The sequence below is a fragment of the Balaenoptera physalus genome (assembly GCF_965194825.1).
Source record: "Balaenoptera physalus genome assembly, chromosome: 16".
NCBI lineage: Eukaryota > Metazoa > Chordata > Mammalia > Artiodactyla > Balaenopteridae > Balaenoptera > Balaenoptera physalus.
The window spans coordinates 88,024,377-88,038,583 of record NC_138898.1 but is presented as its reverse complement, the minus strand read 5'-3'; the positions used below and the strand labels follow the sequence as shown (position 1 = coordinate 88,038,583).

Here is a 14,207-nt window from a genome sequence, read left to right as displayed (position 1 = left end):
TCCATTCAACTTGGTACTGGCAGTTCGAGCCAAGGCAGTTAGGCAGGAAAATGAAATTAAAGGCATCTAATTTGTAAAGGAAGAATTAAAACCGTTTCTATTTGCAGATGACATAATCTGGCATATAGAAAATCCTGGGGAATCACTAACAAACTATTAGAACTAATAATTTCAGTAATGTTGCAAGATATCAGATCAATATACAGTTTCACTCATATGTCTATACAGTAGCAATGAAAATGCTGAAAAGGATATTATAAGAAAGCAGCTCCATTTACAGTAGCATTAAAAAGAATAAGACACTTAGGAATAAATTTTAACGAATGAAATTTTTACTCTGAAAACTGTAACATATTATTGAAAAAAATTAAAAGATCCAAATAAGTGGAAAGACATCCATGTTCATGGATTAGAAGACTTAATATCGCAAAAATGGCAGTACCTTCCACATTGATAAACAAATTTAACACGGGACTTCTCTGATGGCGCAGTGGTTGGGAATCCGCCTGCCAATGCAGGGGACACAGGTTTGAGCCCTGGTCCGGGAAGATCCCACATGCCACGGAGCAGCTAAGCCTGTGCACCACAACTACTGAGCCTGTGCTCTAGAGCCCGTGAGCCACAACTACTGAGCCCGTGTGCCCCAACTACTGAAGCCCGCACGCCTAGAGCCCCTGCTCCACAACAAGAGAAGCCTCTGCAATGAGAAGCCCGCGCACCGCAACAAGGAGTGGCCTCTGCTCGCTGCAACTAGAGAAAGTCCGTGTGCAGCAACAAAGACCCAACGCAGCGAAAAAATAATTAACTAAAAAAAATTTTTTTAATTAAAAACAAAACAAATTTAACATACTCCCTAGCAAAATCTGAGCTAACTTCTTTGTAGAAGTTGACAAGCTCATCCCATAATTCATGTAGAAATTCAGGGGACCCAGAATAGCCACAACTGTCTTGGAAAAAAAAGAACAAAGTTGGAGAACTTACACTTCCCAATTACAAAACAGACTAAAGCTACACTAATCAAGACAGTGTGGTATTGGCATAAGAGTAGAGGAAAAGGCCATGGAATAGAATTAAGAATCCAGAAATAAACCCTCATATATACATCAACTGAGGGGCCAACACAGTTCAGCGGGGGAACGAATGGTCCTTTCAGCAAGTGGTGTGGGGACTGCTGGACAGTCACCTGCAAAAGAGTGTCACTGGGTCACTCACCATATACAGAAATTAAAGTGGGTCAGAGACTAAGTATAAGCACTAAAACTATAAAACACTGAGAAGAAAACACAGGGGTAAATCTCTGTGACCTTGGATTAGGCAAGGGTTTCTTAGATATGACAGCAAAAGAAAAAAGTAGAATCATCAAATTTCAAAACATCTGTGCTTCAGAGGACGTCCTCAAGAAAGGGAGAAGACAACCCAGAGAATAGAAAATATTTGCAGGTCATATATAAATGTGATAAAGACTGGTATCTAGTATATAAAAAGAATTCTTACAACTCAATAATAAAAAGACAATTATAAAATGGGCCAAGGACCTGAATAGACATTCATCCAAAGAGGATATATACATAGGCATATGATAAGGCCAATAAGCGTATGATGAGATGCTCAACATCATTAGTCATCAGGGAAATGCAGCTCAAAACCACAGTGAGATAGCACTTCATATCCACTAGGATGGTTGTAATTAAAGAAGATGATAAATGTTGGTGAGGATGTGGAGAAACTGGAACCCTCATACACTGCTATATAAAAAATGGTGCAGCCACTTTGGAAAGTAGTTGGCAGTTCTTCAAAATGGTAAACTTACCATGTGATCCAGTAATTCTACTCTAGTTACAAACCCAAGGGGGAAAAAAAAACTTGTACGCACAAAAACTTGTGCACCAATGTTCACAGCCACGTTACAGCCCCAAAGTGGAAACAACTCAAACATTCAGCAACTGACGAGTGGATAAAGAAAATGTGGTCCCTCCATACAATGGAATGTTATTTGGCATTAAGAAGAAAGGAAGTATTGATACATGCTACAACATGGATTTAAAACATTAAAAACATTATGATAGGAAAAGAAGTCAGTCACAAAAGGCCCCGATATTGTATTATTCCATTTTATATGAAATGCTCAGAATTGGCGGATTTATAGAGACAGAACACAGAGTGGTTGCCTGGCGCTGGGGGGCTGTGAGCATTGGGAGGTGATGGTTAAGGTGTGGGCGTTCTTTTTGGGGGAATGAAAATGTTCCAGAATTGCTCGTGGTGATGGTTGCACAGATCTGTGATATACTAAATATGCTAAAAACCGTTGAATTATACACTTGAAACGGGTAAACTATATGGATTGTGAATTATGTTTCGACAAAGCTGTTTTTTAAAAAAATGGAAGGGTCTCCTAGGAGTTCAGGCACCGAGTCTAACAGGCACCTAGCACAGGACAACGTGCTAGGAGGGCCAGAGTCTGAGTGACTCCCTGGCGTCCTCTGGCAGGTGTGCGACTACGGAGATTAAATTAACTACGACGTTAGTATAAAGCGCGGTCTGGCAGTGCCTGCAGATTTTTAGTCCAAAAATATGGGGACTTCCTTGGTGGCGCAGTGGTTAAGAATCTGCCTGCCAGTGCAGGGGACATGGGTTTGAGCCCTGGTCTGGGAAGATTCCCACATGCCGCAGAGCAACTAAGCCCGTGAGCCACAACTACTGAGCCTGCGCTCTAGAGCCCGCGAGCCACAACTACTGAAGCCCGCCTGCTGCAACTACTGAAGCCCACGTGCCTAGAGCTTGTGCTCTGCCACAAGAGAAGCCACCGCAATGAAGAGTAGCACCCATTAGCTGCAACTAGAGAAAGGCCGCGCGCAGCAACGAAGACCCAACGCAGCCAAGAAAAAAAAAAAAAAAAGAAATGAAGTCCTGGCTCCGTGCCGGGCACTGTTCTAGGCACTTGGGTGGCGTTGGTACCTCCGCTGTGGAACTGCGTTGGCTGCAGTAATACAGACAGTGCATAACAAGCAAACTAAATAAGAAAACATGGTGTGTCGGAAGGTGACCAGGGCAAAGGGCCCGCGGAAGAGCTGGGGGAGTGGGTAGCAGTGTGACGGGCTGGTCAGGGCGTCTGACTGGGGCGGTGGCATCTGTGTGAGGATGCGGGGAGGGGGCGGATGTGCTCCGGGTGATGGGAAGTGGGGGGCGTGGGAGGCTCCCGGCGGAGGAGGGGCGGGAGCAGATGGTCCCCGCGCGGAGTGAACGGCAGCGCGGAGTGAACGGCAGCGTGGAGGCGGGAGTGGAGACGGTGGCTCTGGCCAGGCCGGTGGCCGCTCAGGAGGTGGGAGGTGCTAGACTCTGGGTCTGAGGTCCAGGGAGAGCCGGGGGTGGGGGTTGGTTCTGGCAGGGGTGATGCGGCGGTGAGAGGTGAGAGGCTCCAGGCCGTGGGCCGAGCAGCCTGGGAGGCGGGGCCTCGGGGCCTCGGAGCTTGCGAGGCCTGGTGGACGTTCAGGTGGAGAGCTCTGGAGAGCGGTCTGGCGTGCGGGCAGTCCCTGGAGGACTGGCGCGGAGGTAGAATTTAATTCTCAGGACTGAGGCCCCCGACACAGCCCTCCAGCGGGCGATGGGTGGAACCCCCCTGCCTTGGGGGCCTTCACACTGGCTGCAAGCTGAGCACTGAACACCTGTGAGCCCGGACCCCCTGCTCCTCCCCTCCGGGTGGAGGTGGCGGCCTCACGGCGGGGCTCCCTGCGCTCCGGGACCCTGCTGTGCGCTGGCTTGCCTTGAACGCGGACTTCAGAACGGACCGCAGTGCTGGGTCACAGGCCTGTCCCTGCTGCACAAATCTGTACCCCAGCCTGCCTACCGCTCCCCCGGTGCTCAGCACGCTTGCGCACACACGCGCACGTGTACACACACCCACCCACCCCGAGCGTGCCCTTTACGATGTCACGCGGCCTTTTCAGCAGGACACCAGCTGACGGGTGCAGTGTTGGACAAACCAGGGCCCAATAGCCAGTCTTTCCAACGGGCTGAGCGCTCGCTGCTTCCCGGGAGGGTCCCGTCCGCACCCGCTTCTGCACACCCAGGGCTTGGAGCCGCACACCTGCCACCAGCTCATCTCAAAGAGAAAGGAGGGGGTGAAGTTGCAGCACATACTCTGTGCCGGCGCCCTTCCCGCCTTGGGTTCCATCCTCAGCCCTCGGGTGGGTGGTGTCGTCGCAGTCACGGGTGCTGAGCTGCAGCGTTTCCTTGCTGTTGGCAGGTCATGGGCCTGCACCTGTGGAGGTGAGCATCGTCAGGTGAGGCCCCGGGAGGGCGAGTTACAGGTGTCCCCATGGTCGGTGGCCCACACCTGTAAGCCAGCCCTTTGCAGCCTGGGTTGGGTGCTACCCTGGCGTTCTGCTCGCTGGGGCGTCCCTGGGCTCCTCCAGACCAGGGCCTGTGGCAGCGGCTTGGAGTTAAAACGCCAGTGTATTGAGCTGTCGCCGTTACGTCATTTCAGGTTTTTTGTCATAAAACTTTACCTGTTTTACTGTATTCTCACGCTAAGTTTAGTTTTTAAAAGCTAGTTATTAATGTAAGGCATGACTTCTCTTCCAAACCTTCCTCTCTGGGTCGGGACTGTGCTTTCTGCCTTATGACCCTGGAGGAGTTGCTTCCTGTCTCTGAGCTTCAAAATCCCACCTGGGAGGTGGGAACGAGATTAGCGCCTGCTTCGTGGTGGTTTTGGAGGTTGAGAATCTGTACCAAGCACCTGGGTCGGTGCCTTACAGCTCAGCGCAGGGAACTTGGAACGTTGGCCATCGATCGGGCTTGTATTTGGGGTCTTACCCTAACTCATACTGATTGTGAAGTAAACGCTTAATATCCTACTGGGTCTTCTTTGTTTTCAGCCTGAAAACAAACGCACAGTGAAAAATACCTGATCTTTTAGTCATATGACGTTAAAAACCATGAAAACTTGCTTTAGGAAGTGTAATTTAAAATTATTGAAATAACATGCAGTGAGGCTGTAAAATACATTTTCTTTCCTAGGGATGAATTTAACATTAAAGTTCTTCAAGCTTTTGTGGAACTCCACGAGTTTGCCGATCTCAACCTGGTACAAGCCTTAAGGTGAGTGTTTCATCACCTGCTCTTGCGCAGAGGGAGGGCGGGTGGCCCAGCGGTGCCAGGTGACCCACTGGCAAGCAAAGGGCCTCTGCAGACCTACAGCCTGGTGGGGGAGGGGGAAGGAGGGGGAGGGAGGGGGAGGTGGGGGAGGGAGGGGGAGGTGGGGGAGGGAGGGGGAGGTGGGGGGTGTCGGGCCACGCCTGCCTCCTTGTGGCCGCTGGTCCTGCGTTCCATTCATAGTTGCTTTGCTTTTTCATTTTGTGTGATATTTGACAGTTGTGGGCGTGCCTCCTTCCCACTTCTACGCATGATCTCAGTGCCACCCAGGCACGGGCCCACTTTATGCCACATTTGGCCTTGAACACCAACCGTGTGGACACCCAGCGTGTACCTGGGAGGGTGTGGGTTTCCTGCCATCGGAGGCCACCCCTGGCCCCAGTGTGCCCGATGGCCTTGGCTGGTCCTGGTCTGGCCCTTCTCCTCCGTGCTCTGCCCCAGCTCGAGCCTGTTTCCTTGTCGCCGTTCCCCCACCTGTGGACCAAGGTGGCAGCCCTGTTGCTGTCTGACACTCGCGCCTCCGGGCTCAGCCCCTGGCCTCAGCTGAAGGACACACTGGCGGGTTCCAGTCCTGCAGCCGTGGTTCAGGAGTTTTAGATTCAGTGTTGAAAACGGTGTCACGGGGAGGTGCAGGCTTGGGGAGCCTGGGGTGCGTCCACGCGGATTCTGTTCCTCTGGGTCAGTGTCTGGCCCAGAGCCGCGGGGGCTCCCGACTCGCTCCCGCAAGTGGGTGGCGGAGCACAGGCAGCGGCCGTGCCACTGTGTCCCGTGGGTCCCCGCGCTCCGCCCGCAGCCCCAGCCGGGGCCTCTAGGCGCGGAGGCGCCGCCCAGCCGGGCCGTGGAGACGCGCATCCCCCCCTGGTTCTCGTCCCCCTGCAGGCAGTTCCTGTGGAGCTTCAGACTCCCGGGCGAGGCGCAGAAGATCGACCGCATGATGGAGGCGTTCGCGGCTCGCTACTGCCTGTGCAACCCCGGCGTCTTCCAATCCACGGGTGAGCGCGGGCTGCGGGCACCGGGCACACGCAGGGGCGGCGCGCGCTGGGCCAGCGCTGACGCCCCGCGGCCCTGACTCCCCCCAGACACGTGCTACGTGCTGTCCTTCGCCATCATCATGCTCAACACCAGCCTTCACAACCACAACGTGCGCGACAAGCCCACAGCCGAGCGCTTTGTCACCATGAACCGCGGCATCAACGAGGGCGGGGACCTCCCCGAGGAGCTGCTGCGGGTGAGCCCCCGCGTCCCCCGTCCCCCGTCCCCGATCTCTGTGCTCGGGAGCGTCAGGCTCAGCTCCAGGGCAGCGGCGCCAGGTCGTTTGTTTCACGGTGTCTTCACAGGGTCCCTGGGCCCCGTGCTGGGGGGGCGACGCGGGGGCGGCCGTTCCTTCTCCACCTGAGTTTCCGCGCCCGCCGCCTTCCCTCCTCGCAGAACCTGTACGAGAGCATCAAGAACGAGCCGTTCAAGATTCCCGAGGACGATGGCAACGACCTGACGCACACGTTCTTCAACCCGGACCGGGAGGGCTGGCTCCTGAAGCTGGGTGAGCGGCGCCGGGGGCGGGACCGAGCCGAGGCCCCTCCTCCCGCGGCAGCAGCCCCCGCGGTGCCTCCAGGGCCTCCCCGGCCGACCGGAGGCACGAACGCTCCACGGAGCACCCCACGCGCCCGGCCGAGCGAGGCCATGCTGCCGGGGCCGCGCGCAGTGCCCGTCCTAGCAAACTGCCCCCCCTAGTGTCCAGATGAGCCCACGGCAGTTTGTGTACCGGAGGCAGGCGCCGCCGCCCCGGAGCCTGCCGCCTCTCTTGGTTTGGTGTGGCTGATTTTTGATGAGTGGTTTAAATGTGCCTTCTTGTTGTTTTCCTTCTGCCTGTGGCTCCCACCTTTCTGTTCTGTGACGGGCTGTCCCTGCTTGTTCTGCGTTAGGAGGTACGTACCCAGTGGCTTCCTGCCCCTTCCCAGCTGCTCTTTCCTTTCTCTCTGTCGGTTTGTGTGAAGCTCTGACTCGCCTGTCATCCATCTGGCCCTTGTGGCTTCGGACGTGCTGGGGTCACCTCCTCCTCCTCGCAGGGGGCGGCGGCCACGACGCGCGCCCGGGGCCGGGTGAGGAGTGAGGGACCAGAGGCGCGTGGGGATGCCCGGAGGGAACAAGCTCAGCCCTCCGCATCCTCAGGGCCCGAGCGCGGGACGGCCAAGTCACCCGCCGCCCACTAACCGGGCGGTGCACGTTTGCACCACCTGTGTAGAGTCCAGCAGCGTTTTAAAGACTTCATAGCCACTGACAAACGAGTAGAAGAGCATTTTTATTTTCTGGGCAATTTTAGGAATTGGTAGGGGGTTTTTACTCTGGTTGGGATTGGGATTTCCACCTTCCTGTGACATTGGAGCCTGAGAGATCTGACATATCATCCAGGCACTCTGCAAACACCGGGGCCTACAGAGTTCTGGTGATTTTATGCCTTTAACTGAGAGAGGATAAACATGGGCCTGGTGACAGTGTGGCGGGCGTAGGGGTGTGCAACACCGGTCAGCTGTTCTGATCTGGGGTCTTGCTCTGACTTTTCTCTGGCTATGCCAGGGTTTGGAAGAGTTCTGGATCTTTGCCTAAAAACCCAGAACCGTAGCCTTGGACTTGAATACCTGAGTAACCTTCCAGAGGCACCAGACTTTGAGATCCCATCCAGCCTGTGGTCCTGGGGTGAGGGCAGAGGAAGGTGCCCAGAACAGCACTCGGGCCCTTCCCGTTGCTGTGTTGCCAGCAAGTGCCCCCCTCGGGATGGTGACAGCACAAGCGGTCCTGGCAGCTAGTGTGCCCCAGTGCCAGTGGGGATGCGGCTGGCTCTAGAGACTGAACAAAATGAGTGACAACAGGCCTGTGACCTGGTTGAGCAGATAAGCGGGCCACAGCGTCAGTGCACAGAGCATCGTCACGAGCCGCAGGGCTGGCTGGCGCCCCGGGTCTGCTGCCTCCCTGCTCCCGAGGCCTCGCGCTCGTGTCCTCGTTAAGGCTACGGAGCTGGTGACGGCGCAGCTCACACCTGGAGCCCGGAGCCTCGGCTCCCGAGGCCGCTCTGCTCTCGGGGCTGTTAGCGTCCCCAGGGGGATCCCAGCACACTGGTGGCCCGTGTGCGCTCCAGACTCCCGCCAACAGTTCTGACACTGGCCGAGCTGCTGGGAAGGGTCACTGGGTGTCAGTCCCCGAGGGACCGAGGAGGCGGTCTGTGTGCAGGAAGCAGATGCGGAGGCCGCGTTGGGTTGGGCCTGGGTGCAGCGCCTGTACTTGGTGAGGGCACGCAGCCCTGGGCCCCTGCATGGCCTGGACACTCGGGCAGAGAAGCCAGAATTGTGGCCACGCACGTGCTGGGATAGGAACGGAGATCACAGTGTGACCGTGCTTGGTTGTTTCTCATCGTGAAGTTAGAGGACACGGCTTTTTCGGGAGGCCCGGGTGCCCCACCAGAGCAGAGCTTGGTGGTGTCGCTTAATGCTGGTACGGTAAATACCATGTAGTCACTATGTTTTGCGAGTGAGTCCGTTGTGTTAACGCAGACAGGAGTGCGGTCAGAGTGGGGCTGGCGTGGAGGAGAGGCGTGCACAGTGAGCACGAGAGCGCGTGTCTGCTAACAGCCATGCCAGCAGCAGGGTGTTGACAGAGAGAAAGTGGGTGCTTATACTAGTCAGGTGTTGCCGGGCTCCTTCCTATAGGTGGGTGTGTGTCCCGCGTCCTGAAGTCCAGCCGCAAACACGTACATGCGCGGAGCCGCTCGGTCTCCTGCATCAAAACCTGATGGGGCTCGGAGACCAAGAGTGTCACCACCAGCCACCCTGAGCAGGGGCCCGGGGCTGGGCTGGGCTCAGGGGTCAACGCAGACCACACGCCTCCATCTTGATGCCCACTGCCCCCGGCCCGAGAGGCTCCCCTGGTCTCAAGAGCTGGACCAGGGATTGGGCTCCTCTAGACTTGCCACTGAACTTGGGCGCAGTGGGGTTGGAACCCAGGTACGAAGAGCCGAGAGGCCTTCCAGGGAACAGAGAGCCCGGATGAGCCTGCACGCAGGGTTCGGGGAGTGAGAGCCCAGCCCACGGGTCCGAGAGACACGGGTTGGGGGACGCCTCAAGGGGATGGAGGCCTTGCGGGGGGGATGAAGGCTTCTGACGGGGATGGGAAGCGAGATGGGGAGCTGGGGAATCTGGGGACCTTCCTTCAGGGCATGGCTGAGGCTGCCTCCCCGCATGGCCGCCCCGCATACCCAGCCTGCCTGCGGCCGTCACGAGGACAGACGTATCATCAGTGACGCAGGGGTGAGGGTCTCAGTCCCTGAGGACCCTCAGTGGCACTGAATCTGCAGGCGGGGCTCCCTCTCTGCAGCTGGGTGTCCTCACGCGTGTCTCTTTCCCCCGCCCCAGATCTCCACAAACGCCAGGCCCTCGTGCCTCGGCCCTCAGGGTGACCTTCATGTCCCTTCATGTCCCCCCCGTGTCCCCAAGCTCCGCACAGCAGGGACCGGGTTTATGACCCTTGGCCATGAGGGTCTCGCCTGCCTGCATGTCCCCTGGGGAGCAGTGGGTCAGGGGAGCCGCTGCTTACCTTGTGCCCGTGGATCGTGGGCATCTGTCACCAGGCTCATGTTTTCTCTTTCAGTTTTTGTATTTAAACTTTGTGTCAGGAGCAAAAACTAGAAATGGAAACCAGCTTGTTTCTGCTGTATATTTGAGGGTAAAAATGATTTTCTTTTCCATAGTGTAAAGAGAGTAGGTGCAGATGAGCTCTGTGTGTGTGTGTGTGTGTGTGTGTGTGTGTACACGTGTGTGTCCCAGATCTTAAGAGATTAATTCAATCTAATAATTCCCTGGGCCAAGGCGTAATCGATTTTGATGGGTCCCAGGGCGGCCTGAAGTCCTCAGTAATGTCATGATGGCCCTGACGTAATGGGATTAAGTCCTGGACAGACCGGCAGCGCGCTGACTTCATCCTGTTGTCATTTCCATGTGGGGAAATTAAGACCATTCATCACACTAACTCTTCCAGGAAGCAGATTTGGGAAGCGCTCGGGTCATCGGGTGCCGCGCAGGCGGGCGGGGTGCATGCGGGGCGGGCCAGGCAGCACAGCACGGCCAGCATTTGGCTGAGTGTCGGGCGGTATCGGGGGTGGGGGGGGCAGAATGTGAAACATTTTCCACGAGGAAGGAAACTTAAAACCCAGCTCGGCCCCTGTGGCATTTCTGAAAAGCGCACTAACTTGTGTAGGGCCCGCGCCGCCCTGACTCACGGGGTTCCTCTGCTCTTAGGGGGGCGCGTGAAGACCTGGAAGCGGCGCTGGTTCATCCTCACCGACAACTGCCTCTATTACTTTGAATACACGACGGTAAGTGCAGGGCAAGTGCGGGGCTGCCCGTCCTCTGGGTCGCGTCGCGGAACCCGCTGCGGGTGCCGGGGGAGGCTGGCTGAGCGCTCTCCTCCCGCAGGACAAGGAGCCCCGGGGAATCATCCCGCTGGAGAACCTGAGCATCCGGGAGGTGGAAGACCCGCGGAAACCCGTAAGCTGGCTTCCCCGCCGCCCGCCCTCCCTCCCCTCCCCTTCCCCCGGCGCCGGGTGACTGTCGTGTCTGTCTCCACCAGAACTGTTTCGAGCTTTATAACCCGAGCCACAAAGGGCAGGTCATCAAAGCCTGTAAGACGGAGGCGGACGGCCGGGTGGTGGAGGGCAACCACGTGGTGTACCGCATCTCGGCGCCCAGCCCCGAGGAGAAGGAGGAGTGGATGAAGTCCATCCGGTGCGCCGGGCCGCGGGGCGGGGGGCGGGCCCGGGGTGTGGGTGGGTCATGGGGTGGGGCGGAGGGGGCGGGGCCGCGTGGGAGAGGACCGGCCCTCCCCGCCTAACCGAGTTTCTTTCTCATTTTCCCCCCAGAGCGAGTATCAGCAGGGATCCTTTCTATGACATGTTGGCCACGAGGAAAAGGAGGATTGCCAATAAGAAATAGAGCTTTCCTGGCCTGAGCAGCAGGTAAAAGTAAACTCAAACCCCGCAGCAAAGAGTGACTGGGGGCCTCCCCGCGACGCCCTGGACCCCCGGCCCGGCTCCTCAGGGACGGCGGCCCCCGCTGGTCTCGAGGGGCCTCACGTCGTCCCTTCCCGCCGCCCTCCCGGCGCCGAGCGCATCCTTCTCGAAGTCTCGTCCAGCAGCTGCGCCTGGTGGTTCAGCCGTGAAAATCCGCGTGGCAGACGCAGGGTCACACGTGCTCCTTTGTGGCGGTGTTCGCCGTTCTGGAAGCCGCTGTTTTGTATCATAACAGGAAAGGAAAAGCTACCAGTTTTTTATTGAGTTTTTTTTTCTCAGATATATAGGATTATAGCTTTTATATGCCTTTTTATATTCTCAAATTATAATGAAAGATACTTTCTAACAGTAGTATTTTTAGAATGGCAGCTATAAATTTAACTTCTGGACACAAGAATATACTGTGCACTGAGAACAATTACATGTGTACACATATGCAGCCCCCGGGGGGCTGGGGGGGGCATCCCGCTGTTGGGGGGGGGCCCAGGGGAGCTCCTGGTGGAGGGAGGCGCACGTGTCCTTGACGACCAGCACTGGGCGGGGTAGGGCGGAGGCCAGTCCTCTGGGACCGTTCAGCTCAGACTTTGTGGTCCCACGGATACTTTCTAAAGAGGCAAATTGTTAAAATATAAATTTCGGTTTGGGGCATTTATCCTGTAACTTCTGAATCCCAGGATAGACAGCGTATATGTTGGACCACATGAAACTGCTCATGTTTGACCATTTCTGATCATGCCCACAAACAGCAGTGTCCTGTGGTCCAACTGAACACGTGGTTCAGACCAGCTGTGACCACTGTCTTCACTACTTAAAACTTGTTGGCAAAACGAATGCTTAGAATAATTTGACCAGATTTCTTAACGTAATGAGTAGACATATAAGGAGATAGAGATAACCTTATTCCATGTTTTCAGAGATTTGATCTTCCATTTTGGGGAGGGAAAAGAGCAGGCCGGGGGGGGGGATGAAGAAGTGGAGCGCTTAGGCTTTTCCGTAAATAGTTTAAAACCCCAAATATGCACTGGTGGTGGGACTGCTGAAGATCGCCGACCAGGAGGTTGTCAGGTTGCTGGTGGCTGAATGAGAGGTGCTCAGTCGTGCGCTAAGGGCAGGCTGGAGCTGGGCCCCAGCACGTCGCAGAACTGGCCCAAGGGTGCACGGGTGGGCCGGCCGAGAGGCGCTGGGTGCTGGGACATTCGGGGCTGGTGACAGTTGCCTTTTTATTGGGAGCTTTATTTCCGCCGCCAGGACCCCCGCATTTAATACATAGGACCCCCTTGCCCACAGGGGCTGTTCCGGTGGAGAGTCCCTCCCCTGCAGGACCTCCTTTCCCTGTCCCAGCCGCGAAAGCACTCCCTCCGTTTGCACACTTGAGAGGTCATCACCTCTCCTATGCAAAAGCAGAGTCGGAGAATGACAACCGCAGGCTGTACGCACTTACGTGGAGATGTAAAGAGCAGAAGGAACCATTCCTGGGAGCTGCCTTGATGCCGAGACTGAACGGCTGTGGGCCCTTGGCCTCGGTGCAGCTGACCTTGACATAGCGCTCAGTCACACCAGACTGCAAAGGGGTCTGCACCCAGGACTCTCCAACATGCATCAAACTGATTTTTTTGGTTCATTCCCAAGCTTTTAGGCTTTGCTACTGTACTGATACCTCAGATTCGAACCTCTAGTTTTGAGAAAGGCAAGTCAGCATTCTTGAAACGCGTGACTGGCATATATGCAACTCTGGCCCCAGTCTTCCGTGAAAAGAGACGCTGCCCAGACCACCAGACCAAACACTGCTGACGACGACCCGGCAGCGCCTTCCCCTCGGGCTGGCCCCGTACCCGGGCTGCTTGGGGCGCCGGCTCCATCAGGATTTTGTGTGGAATAACCGGTCTCTCCTTTGTCTGACCCAGGTAGGACCCTGGGGATACAGGGCTTTCTGTTTTTCGGGTTTGCCTCAGGGTGGGGCTGGGAGAAGTGAGCGTAAGGAAACACACACCTGGAAGAAATCTGTTCCTCTGGCCATCTGTGAAGGAGCCTCGCCCGATGGCTATTTGCCCGGAATAATGCAGAAGGCCATGGTGCTCAGAATCTGTGTCACTTGCCCTCGGAGTGTTACGTGAAATCGTGTAACTCCAGGTTTTGTGTGACAGCGTTAACCTGACGGGGCTGTGGGGCGCGGGCCCGGCTGCCTGGACCTCAGCGTGGTCCCCCGTTCATCCCCCTCCCCGCTCCCCCCATCTGTGCTCAGTGCTTGAATTATCAGTCCCAGCTCTGTCTCCTCCAGAGACGGAGGGCAGGAGGCAGGGAAGGGGGTCGCCGGGCGGGAGACGGCGGCTTCCACAGCCCCGCCAGCCCCCGTTAACACCTGGGGTTTAGTTGGCCCACCCTGGACCCAGACAAGCAAGTGTCTTCAGGATCACGGAACAGTTTTGAGCAGTTTAATCTGGTACCAGACTGAGTCCAAATAAGAGCTACTTATAGATGAAGCAGCATTTAATGCTGCATATAAAGCAATGCATATTTTTCAAGTTAAAACGCATATATCTACATAGATGTGCTTTGCTGAGAAGTTAGGTCTGTTGTAGACCAGAAACCACACATTGTGATTTCTTGTTTTATTTTTTTCTTAGAAAACATTTCTATTTACAGTAAATACAGTTAATATGTAAATAATGTACATATATAATATGACTTCTGGAGTGTTTGTTATTCAGTGTATATACTCCAACTTGCATGAAGAAATACCCTATATCTATTGATATTTTGTTGTAAAGTGGATGGTGAAGTTGGAGAGTTGTATGGCTGTCAAATTGCAAATACTGTGTTGGTTAAATAAAAACGCACTGTTAAAACAAGATTGCCTGTGACTGGGTTCTTTGAAGTAGGGAGACTGTCGGGTCCACAGCCCACACCTGACTCTCCCTCACCCATTTGGGGTCTGCACCTCTCAGTCTGGGACTGAGAGCCCGTGGCTTGAGCTTTAGAGGTTTTAGGAAAGTGCAAAGAG

General features: G+C 55.5%; 1 protein-coding gene across 2 annotated transcripts in view; it reads left to right on the top strand.

Annotated features, from left to right (window-relative positions):
* Positions 1-14,055, top strand: part of CYTH3 (cytohesin 3) — a 93,331-nt gene extending 79,276 nt beyond the window's left edge. Inside the window, exons 5-13 of one of the 2 annotated variants that reach the window (XM_082429979.1) lie at positions 5,017-5,097; positions 6,031-6,143; positions 6,231-6,379; positions 6,580-6,691; positions 10,437-10,513; positions 10,614-10,685; positions 10,768-10,922; positions 11,057-11,152; positions 12,494-14,055. In XM_082429979.1, coding sequence (XP_082286105.1) covers positions 5,017-5,097; positions 6,031-6,143; positions 6,231-6,379; positions 6,580-6,691; positions 10,437-10,513; positions 10,614-10,685; positions 10,768-10,922; positions 11,057-11,129 — 832 coding nt within the window. In that variant the 3' untranslated portion in view covers positions 11,130-11,152; positions 12,494-14,055. Of the gene's footprint in view, positions 1-5,016; positions 5,098-6,030; positions 6,144-6,230; positions 6,380-6,579; positions 6,692-10,436; positions 10,514-10,613; positions 10,686-10,767; positions 10,923-11,056 lie in introns of both variants that reach the window. The other variant, XM_082429980.1, reaches the window with a different exon arrangement.
* The last annotated feature ends 152 nt before the right edge of the window (positions 14,056-14,207 follow it).